This window comes from Schistocerca americana, chromosome 2 (genome assembly GCF_021461395.2).
Source record: "Schistocerca americana isolate TAMUIC-IGC-003095 chromosome 2, iqSchAmer2.1, whole genome shotgun sequence".
NCBI classification, from domain to species: domain Eukaryota; kingdom Metazoa; phylum Arthropoda; class Insecta; order Orthoptera; family Acrididae; genus Schistocerca; species Schistocerca americana.
In genome coordinates this window covers 282,230,511-282,241,286 of record NC_060120.1, presented here as the reverse complement: position 1 = coordinate 282,241,286, position 10,776 = coordinate 282,230,511, and the positions used below count along the sequence as shown (strand labels likewise).

Here is a 10,776-nt window from a genome sequence, read left to right as displayed (position 1 = left end):
CTGACTACCAACACCAGAAATACGTTTCGAAACTCCACCTCCACCCCAGAGGGCACAAGACTTGCCTGCTACACCCGTCGCGTGCTGCAGCGCCAAATTACTCCTCGCATTTTTTTAACATCCAAACCTTTGTGTCAATCGGCTTCAGGAGTCAAATGTAGGCCATTTCCTGACCCCACTAGTAGCACCACTGTGTAAAGTGCTGCTTCGACCACGATCCATTTACAAGGATCACGGAAAGATCGGCCTATCTTCACCAAGCTGAACAAACTTCTCCCCCTCGCGCCTGCACCTACCCAGATACTAGAAACGGGCTCTTCGTGTTCGTAGCAGTGAGCGTGACGAGTCGTCGAGCTTAGCCAAGACTGATACGTTACGAACCTCCGCATGTACCTGGTTTGGTAAAAACGATTCAGTGTGTGAACGCGTCTTTCACAGTTTCCTTTTTTCCTCAAAGTGAATCGACGTACGTCTGTCTTTGCGCAACGAGGTATTAATGGCTCGCGCCTGAGCGGAGCCGTTCTGCCGGCTCAGAATGGCCGCCTTATCTGCTGGGACGGCGCGCTGTGGCGGGTTCTCATCAGGACGCGTTGCTGCGCCCTTTGTGCCCCCGCGCACGCCGCCGGCCGAGCGGTAAATGCACTCTACACAGATACTTCTGCGCCGGGAAAGGTTTTTCGTTCAGATCAGCCATCGCAGATTTTGCCCCCGTCTCGGGTGAGTAATTTGTGGGTCATGAGTTCTTTAATGAGCGAGCTAGCCTTTAACGAACAGACGGCGCGATTAGCGGGCGTCCTTGGCCGCAGGAGACAAAGCCCGCGGTAATTAGGAGCTCTAACGTACAGCACGCACACGCATAGGCCGCGCGCCGCTTTTTGCGTCCGACGCTGGGAGGGGGCTCGCAACGATCCCGTGTCGGCTGTCAGTCTGAGTCAAGTACCGCGTCGCAGTTTCACGCTCGTCTGCGACACTCATTGACAGCTGGGCGCCTCTCAGGTACGAGCTTTTATAGCCCGTGCTGCCTTCTCTGGAACTTTGCAAAATAGCGGACTACCTTCTCCTAATGGGTAATAGTCTTTTTCGTGGAAGACCGTGGCACACATTTTGTGAGTTAACGAACACTTTGCTCTCATTTAAGTATATGGCCGAAAGAGTCAGCCTTCAGGGATTGTGAAACGAATCCTGTCGTCCAGGACCGCGTGCTACAAAGGGCGCAGATTCACCACGAGATGGGGAAACTCACAGGCGTCTATTGTCTGTGGAGGCCTAAGCGCTGTAGTGTGCAGGTAGTGTGCAGGTGAGAGACGAGAACCAACGTCATAGGGAAACCCAGGGAACCAGAGCACTGTTAAATATGACGGACTTATGATCGGCCATGAAGGGAAACATTTATGAAAACTATTTAGTTCTGTAGTAATTCAGGGAATCTAGCCACAGTAATTTTAATTTGCCATCCTCCATAAATTTTCATGGTGATCCCAATAAAACTTGAATATTGATCATATCTATAATAGTTTAGGATTTACTGTTAGAATGAAATTAAGAAGTTTTGTAACAAAGACCTGAATGCTAAAATCCGAACGCTTTGGTCGATCTTAACGATCGACATATCATATGGAAGCGCATCATTAAAATGACAAACGTTGTAAATATCAACTCTGTAACTTCATTTATTTAAAAGATATAGTAAATTTAAATTATCAGTATTTACAGTTAAGCAGCAGATCATAATTTCCTCCACACAAAACACATTGAACGATGACAGCATGACACCCTATTGAATCATTAGGTAACAGAATATTTGTTGTAAAGTTTAGTGCATAATAGTTACTTTGTTCTTTACTTATTTATCAGAAAGCACGTTGGTGCAAGGCTACTAGCCGTGGCATGCAAAGCTAAGAAGGAAATTGTATTGGTTTTATGTAAAAGAATTTAACGTTTATTATGTAATGGATATTATTGTGAATTTATTTATAACGTGACAGTGGTCAAGCTTTGATTATTTAAATATGTTAAAATGTGAAATAATGTAGAATAAGCTGTAGCCAATCAGATGGACGGCTTCAGGAAAGGGAACTGCCCTAGTCAGTTCAGCGAGGATATTCGGCGCGCGGGAGTCGCGGCCGGGGTCAAGCAGAGGGAGTGCCGGTGCAGACGCGAAAGCGGACAGTTCGGCTGGAGACACCAAAGTTCGGATTGAGACGCGAAAGCGGACAGTCAATCTTTAGGCAGCTAGGAAGTGAAACGACTTAGAAAATTTCGCGTTGTGTGGTATCGCGGGACTTTGTCTCTGAGCGGTGAGCAGCCGCGCGCCTGGTGTGAACTTTTCGCGAAGGTAACGAGGTGGAATATTAGACTTGTATTTCGCGATGAGATTGTGACTGACAGAACTGTGTCAAATGGATATGCGCTCGAGTGTAACACTAACTCTAAATACGACCACTTTCGCTATTAGTTTGCTTTATGAATAAACATTATTCCAGCCAAATCGCAACTGCGTGGCCTGCAACATCTATGGGTCGTTAATCTCGTTGTTCCCGATATTATTATTACTGTTATTACATGTTATGTTAACTTGGTATTTCGCAAACTTGCCACGTTTCTCACCTTAATGAGAGGTGGTAACTACCTTTTTTAATCCATGTTTCTAAAATGAAGTGTGTATTTATACACCTGCCCTCAGCAAAAGACAAAACATTTTCCTTGTGTTGGTTACTCAGAAGTTTTCGACTCCTATGTACCCTTCTCTGTGGGCACCGATTTCTTTTTCTGTGAAGATATCGTACGATTAGAGTAGCAACAGACATTATTTGCTGGTCAAAAGTAGTATAATATGACACAAGTTTCGGTTTTTCAATTTTTCTTACCGTAATGCACCTCATCTGCGACTTAACGTAAAGGATATAAGATGCTGAAAGCGTTGCATTTGTATCGTAAACTTCTGTCTGTCTTGTTGTGTGTGTGTGTGTGTGTGTGTGTGTGTGTGTGTGTGTGTGTGAGAGAGAGAGAGAGAGAGAGAGAGAGAGAATCACACTTTAAAAATACAGAAATAATTTTACCAGCTGTTAGGCCTGTTCACATCAAAATGTCATAGACCTATTTTATGTTTTCAAGCAGAGTAACTTTATTCTTCAAAGTCTGACACCTCCTTAATAATAATCTGACCTGGTGGTTGCAATACCATTTCAAACACACCTAGCACCCCCCCCCCCTCCCTCTTCCTCACGCCCCACCAACATATTGAAAACGCTCGACTTCCAGGTCATTCTCCACATTTTCCTGTAATCTGAGCGTCGTAAAATCATTTCTGAGACGTATGGAATGGCGGTCCAACAGCGTCCAGCACAAATGCCGAAAGCTTACTATGGAAAACGGCACTTTCAGTCGAACTTCTGGTGCTTAGATCTTATTGACACTTAAAAAAAACAGTATGAAAAACTAGCTTACAGACTTCAGTTTCGTCGGGAAATGGTACAGTATCGTGCCGTCCTACTGCGTCTGTCGATTTTTAATGCCTGAGCCGTTGGGACTGTCTTTTCACAATACAGAGCGCTGTTTGTTGAATGCTCCATAGTATTTGATAGCGGGTTGAACCTGTGTCTTCATATAGTGAGAAAAAATATCGCTTGTCTTGTTCATAGCCCACTGGGTGCTGTGCTGTGGGATAACATTTATATTTTTCTTGTGAGACATTCGGCTACCACTTTCAGTACTCTTCATAAACTGCGACTAAGCGCATAGTCATTATTCACGATTTGCTTCACTGCTGACAGGTGTGGTCAGAGCGCGTATCATCTTAAGTAAATGAAGTCCTTCGGTGATCTCATTGCCAGTTAGTGCACCCTTTCAAGCCACTTGCAAACTCTTTGATACGCACAGCTCTTCAGACGTTAGCCACTTTCACTGGCTAGAAATTGCACTACATTTGGCTACTACGCCGTGAGAACTGATTCAAACACGAATTTCGGACGCCGCATTTACTGTGTTCCTGATGATGTAGGTTGTTCTACCTCGGATGGTACTTCTAACAGTCTTTAATCTTAGTTAGAAAGTTTCTGAACCATGTAGGAAAACGGCCTGCATTAAGTGGCCAGCAGAGTCGTTAATGACAGCGCAGTTTTTCGCGCGTCGCCATTAGGACTGATGTGGTACCCTTCCGGAACTCAGCTAGTTAATGCCATTCACTACTGAAACTATCTTGCAGAGATTTCAGTTACTAACTGTAACCTAGTGCTCTCCGTAGAATTTATTCGCACATCTCTCCACATCGTCATTCCTTATAAGTTGTATGCGAACTAAATGTCGAAATTATTGTTGTCGCACTATTGGCCAAAATTCTTTCTGTGAGCTACATCATTCCAGTTTAGTTAGGTTCCTGGTTTCACTTCATCCCGTAAAGGCCACAACAAGAATAATCCATCTTCAGAACGGTAACTGGAACAAGGTCTTAATCCCACCCAGCTCCGAGATGTTCTCACTACAGCGGAACAATTGCTTCTTCTTAAATGTTTAGCGATGCTGCTAACCGGAATTAAGATTTCTTCCTTTTTCTGTCGAGAACAGTGTGGCAAGCTACCGTTGTTGTCGGTGTTTTTACACATTATACTGCAGGGCTTCCCAACCTGTGGTGCCGGCCGCGGTGGTCTCGTGGTTCTAGGCGCGCAGTCCGGAACCGTGCGACTGCTACGGTCGCAGGTTCGAATCCTGCTTCGGACATGGATGTGTGTGATGTCCTTAGGTTAGTTAGGTTTAAGTAGTTCTAAGTTCTAGGGGACTGATGACCACAGCAGTTGAGTCCCATAGTGCTCAGAGCCATTTGAACCAACCTGTGGTCCGCGGACCTCTTAGGGGTCCGCCGGCTCTTTCTAGGGGGTCCGCGGTCGCCCTTCACCAAATCGTGTCAAATAATGAGTAAATTTATTGAATAAAAATGTGAAAATCAAATTCATCACTTTTTTTTCGTTTGAAAAACATGTGTACTTTTACTTCAGATTGTATCCCCAAGCAGTCTTTGTGGTTCCTAAGTGAGAACGTACACAGTTTCGTGCCGGAGAATGTGGCTTCTCTGATGGACTGTTTAGCAAAAGCCGGCCGAAGTGGCCGTGCGGTTAAAGGCGCTGCAGTCTGGAACCGCAAGACCGCTACGGTCGCAGGTTCGAATCCTGCCTCGGGCATGGATGTTTGTGATGTCCTTAGGTTAGTTAGGTTTAACTAGTTCTAAGTTCTAGGGGACTAATGACCTCAGCAGTTGAGTCCCATAGTGCTCAGAGCCATTTTTTTTGTTTAGCAAAAATACGGGGGTCGTTTGTGCGCCGGCTCACGGCGCTAGATGCGCTGAAACCTTCTACGCATGCGCGGAGCGAGCTTTGTCGAACAGTCACAGCGCTCGCTGGCACGCATGCGGCCCCAGCCATAATTAAATGTTAAACTTGCCTTGTCAGTGCACTACCTGTTTCATAAGTCGATTTTTGACCAGTTTATTACTTCTAACATGGACCGGTGGCTGAAGTCAGGATCATTGAAGAAGGCTGCAGTTTCTCCATCGCCTTCACAACAAGGGAAGTTTCCAGTTGAAATGAATGAGGAGGGAGGACGCTCAGAGGAAGACTTTACATACATTTGAACATTCTTCTTCGGATTTCACGAACCCCCCCCCCCCCCCCCCCCCCACACACACACACACGACTGTTACGAAATATGCATACTCCTTACATAACAGTAGCTAAATAGTGGAAGTGAACAGACCATAAGCGACAGCTTGTCAACAGCGAACAGTTTGGACGTGACGTTGATTGTTCTTGGAGGAAGACAGGTCCATCGTATGAAATTTCAGTTACCAAGTAATTTTAATCAGGCTATAGTGTGTTGAACAAAGGGAGTAAATCTACTAGTAAGTGTCTGGATACAGTGAGAATTCCAATTGGATCGTTAATTTCAGGTTGTTTTCATTCATCTCTAAACGAAAGACTATTGATACTTCGGGGGGGAGGGGGGGGGGTCATTGGGAACATGGCACCTGCATTAAGAAGCTTTCAGTTCCCATGGGTTTCGCTCTGAAATTTGAAGTTACTGTGCTCTTGACTGACTAGGGGTCCGCCACGTATTATCGACTGAAGAAGGGGTCCGTCAGCTGAAAAGGTTGGGAAGCCCTGCATTATAGTAAAGGAATATACAGTAGCACGTTATATGTCGTCGAAATGTATACTGTACCATTGAAATACTCGTTAGAAAATATTTCACACGATTCTCAGATTATTTGCAACGCAAGAGAAGGTGTACTGGTGGTAAGAAAGCGATGCAGCTTGAGAAAAGATCTTTCTTGATAGCCAACGAGCATTTTGTTTCAAAAAATATGCTCTCGTTAGGAGGGCGCAAGTTTCTATTATTCCATTACATCTAGACTCTGTATACTTCTATCAGTTCGTGTGTGTGTGTGTGTGTGTGTGTGTGTGTGTGTGTGTGTGTGTGTGAATACAGCATAACTCTGTACCTAGTTTATCGACTTGACAAAGAATGTTGTATAATAAACATTGCAGTGGTTTCACGCTGCTTTTGATTTGATTTGCTTTAATAACTATTATAATTAACTGTTCTGATTCGAATGGGTTATGTATTTATTAGGTGTCGTAGGCCTCAGAGAATCATTCCGGAGTATTTACTTTCGACGCAGTGTCTGTGAAACAAAGATTTGTTTGAAATTCCCAGACAGATAGTAAATGAGTCAGTGACCATGAATATTATGTTCCCGACAATGACGAAGCATTAGAGACTGAGCAGAAAATCGAATGTGGTACGGTACAGGAGTGCTGATAACCTCACGGTTGCGCGCCCGCGAATTCCTTCCACGGTTGATGCAAGACATTCACCTGAAGCGATTTTAGTGAAATTACAGAAAACTTAAAGCTAAACGACCGGTCGCCGGTTTTCCCTTTTTTTCCCGAATGCTCCCGATGTGTACCGACAGAGCCAGCCATCGGTACCTCAGATTCGCACATCAGCAAGTCACAGCTGCTTGTCCACATTGAAATCCTTTGCGTAGAGCTTGGAAAAGTGACAAAGAAACTGCCGACATCAAATGAGCAACATATAGTTTTGCAGCTGGACAGTCTTTTACAGGGTACTTGCAGGAAAACTTTGGTTCCGTATAGAAGTGCCTCACTTTGTTTTATTTTAACAGAAAAATAGTTTCAGTGCAAACTTTCTAAGATAGAAAGCAAAGGCAAATAAATGCGGCAACTGACACAAACCAGCTTGACAGCTTGTCCATCCAAGCTGCTCACAAATGTAACACACAGAAGAATGGGAAAGAAAATGGACGATCTGTTTGGCTTTAGGAAAGATAAACACACCAGATAGAATGTTTGGACGCTGCACTTAATAATGGAGGACTCGACCAAAATAAGACACTTGATAAGGATATATAGACTTACAAAATGAGTTAGACAACATAAAATGGTGCAGCATGTTTGAAATCCTCAGTGGAATTCGTGTAAACTACAAGGGAAGGCGGATAAAATACGTATAACACACACAATAACCAAGAGGGGACAGTAGATGTTGTTGTCTGCTGCGAAAGTAAAGAAAAATTACAGGGCTTCTTGATAGAATGGAGTCTTCCGAGCGCAGAATATGGTTTGAGACTAGAACAAAGAAAGAAGAAAGTGATGAGGAATAAGTGGAATCAGAGTCGTGATCGAAGTTGGGTAACGCATAGTAGACGAAGTGAAGGAGTTCTCTACCTTGGAAGCAAAATAACGCATGACTGACGAAGCAGAGTAGCACAGGCACTGAGGTCATTACTCGTTAAAAGAAGTATACTAGCTTTAATTGAGGAAGAAGATCCTGAAAATTTTCGTCTGTAGCACAACATTCTACTAAATTGAGTTATGGGCTGTGTGAACATTGGAAAATAAGAGAATTGAAGAGTTTATGATGTGGTGTCACAGAAAGATGCTGGAACTGAAGTGTAGAGATACCATAAGAAATGAAGAATCGGTGGGGAAAGGGTTGAGTCGAAAATAACTACTGGAGAGGGAGAGAGAGAGAGAGAGAGAGAGAGAGAGAGAGAGAGAGAGAGAGAGAGAGTAATAGGAAGTTTGTTTAGGCATCAGGGAATAACTTCCATGTTAGTTGAGGGGAGCCGTGCAGGGTACGGGAAGACAGAGCTTGCAGTCCATCCAATAAATAATAATCGAGGAAGTTGGGTATTGTGATACTGTTCGATGAAGAGGTTGGCGTAGTAGAGGAAGTCATGGGGAGAGAGGGGACATAAAACCAATCAGGAAATTGATGGGCAAAGGAAAAGTGTGTCACAACGGGAATTACAAGCACTCTTCTGCGAAGGCGAGTCCAGTATCTCAACCAGGGTGTCATGTAGCTCTGTCAGTGTTCGTCGAATTATACTTCGAGAAAAAAGTACTTAACGTATTCGTGTGCCCACCTTATTGTGATGCTGCAACTATAAAAATGTAAACAAATGTGGGGAGTGTAACATTCAAAACGTAGTTTTATCGCAGTTGAACGGCGAATACAAACTCTAAGAGAGCTTTTGGATACAAAAGTGGTTTAAGAATAATTGTCTGTCATTGATGGAGAAATCGGACACCATCGCATAAATGTCTCTTCCCATTTTGAAGACGACAACACCGTATAATATCGGTATTAGCTTGCAGTTTCGAGGAGCTGGAGCACATATATCAGGGAGGTTAAGAAAAATAAACGATGGATAAACTGTTGCTGTCAAATGTGTTGGTACCGTCGAGCACATACGGCCGGTCTGCAGATGTGGACCTATCGCCCCAAACTAGCGCCGGAGGCGTACCCGAATTTGGCAGTGGAAGAATACGTGGGCATGTGTGAGCATACGTAGAGAAGGAGAGCGCAATAAATGGACGGTTGCATCCCGTCCATATTAGTTTCTGTGCGTTTTCAGAAGTTTTGTAGAGTAAGAGCCCTGTTCAGTCGAAGTGGTAGTAGTTTTAATGAATGTTGTAATTTCTATAGGGATGGCTTGTGATTAGGTAATTAAGAGTTGGTGATTCGTAGTAGTAGAGACCCACCTCACTATATATTTATATATGTGTATGTGAGGGGAAAAGTAAGGAAACTTTATAATTTCAAAAATAATCACTATATCTATTAATACATTTATCCCCCTGTGAGATAAACACGGCCAATGCCTTAATGGAAAAATGTTTGCTGTTGCCTGCGGAACCATACTTCGGGCACATCTCTTCGTCCGAAGCTAATGGGCGAGCCCACATATTGCCAAGGTTTTTTCCACTACGCTGCAGACGTTCCACTCGAAAGCCCTTGCACATTCTCTGTAGAGTTTCGATTTCACCCCACGCTGTTTCCATATTCTTGGAGTCCTGAAAAAAGACATTCGTGGCCATGGATTTGCTTCGGACAAAGAGGTGCTCGTCTGGGTACAATCATGGTTCCGTAGGGAACCACAGACCTTTTCCCGTGAAGGCACTGACTGCATTGTTTCACAGGTCGATAAATGTATTCTGTTATGGCGATTACTTCTGATAAAATAGCTTACTCACTTTGTTCATATCAGTCTCTCTTTTTTTTTTTTCTTCATTTGACTGCCAGTTATAGGGTTGAGAGTAACCACCGCATTAAGATCTGTAAAGAATTAGTGTTAGTGTTAAACGTTCCATTTGTGGCTCGCAGTTAATGGACGCTCTGTTGGAACGCCACACTGCCAGTCAGTTTTTTGTGGTGCCCAGTACAGGCTACCGCGTCAGACAAAATAAAAGTCGCACGCTGTTCGCCTTATCGGCCGCGCGCTGTCCCGATGCGCCGATTTATTCCCGCCGCGGTCGCCTACGCGGGTCAGTTTTTCTCGCGAGGCGCCGCTGTCGCCGGCGGGCCGCATCTGGCGGGCTTCCTGGCGGCGGCCGGCGCCGCCCCCGCCACAGCCGCCGCCGCCAGCGCCGCCCCCACCCGCGCCTCCCTCCGCCACCGCTACCGCCGCCAGCCCTCTCGCTCCCACTTCAAACACGCGACGCCGCTATCTGTCTCTCTCTGGCGCGGCGCGGCGGCACAGGGGCTTTCTCTTTGTGCCGTGCCGCATCGGTTACATCAAAGGCCTTTACGCGCACACACACAGAGGCGCGCTGGCGCGGCGCCGCGCACACAGGCGCAGCGCTCACACACACGCCGGCGGTACATAAAACCCGAGGCACACATACAGAGGCGCGCCGCCGCTTTGATCCGGCCCGACTTCTCTTTTCGCTTTGTACGTCTGTGCATTGCGCCCCGGCCCCGGCACGGCCCGGGCGCGCCGGCTGCCTGGCTGGCTGGCGGGTTTTAGTAGTATGCAGAGAGAGCGAGCTCAGTTGTGGAGCGGCCGCTGCGCTCGCCGGTCGCTGCTGCCGCTACAGCCGCTGCCGCCGCCATGGCGGACGCCGACGAGCCGCGAGTGTCGCCCGCTAGCGCTGCTGCCGTCGACGCCGCGCCGGGCCACGACGTGGGCGAGGCGGACGTGGAGCGCGCGCTTTTCCGCTGGCTGGAACGCTACCGCAGGCGGCACGCCGCGGGCTCTGCCCCGGTGGGCGTGGCCGAGCTGCGCCGCAAGGCGCTCGCCCTGGCTCGCCGCCTGGGCGCTCCGACTGCGCTCGCCGCACAGCTCACGCGCGCCTGGGTGCGCCGCTGGCAGGCCCGCTACGGCGTCGCCGATGCCGAAGCAGAGCCGGAGCCCGAGCCCGAACCCGAACCCGAATCGGAGCAGCACCCCCTGCCGGAGCCACAGCTAGGGCCTGAACC

The 10,776-nt window shown here is 46.6% G+C and overlaps 1 protein-coding gene across 1 annotated transcript in view; it reads left to right on the top strand.

Annotated features, from left to right (window-relative positions):
* The first annotated feature begins 535 nt into the window (after window positions 1-535).
* Window positions 536-10,776, top strand: part of LOC124593961 — a 151,936-nt gene continuing 141,695 nt past the window's right edge. Inside the window, exons 1-2 of the mRNA XM_047132309.1 lie at window positions 536-633; window positions 10,447-10,696. Of these exons, the coding sequence (XP_046988265.1) occupies window positions 536-633; window positions 10,447-10,696 (348 nt within the window). The remainder of the gene's footprint in view (window positions 634-10,446; window positions 10,697-10,776) is intronic.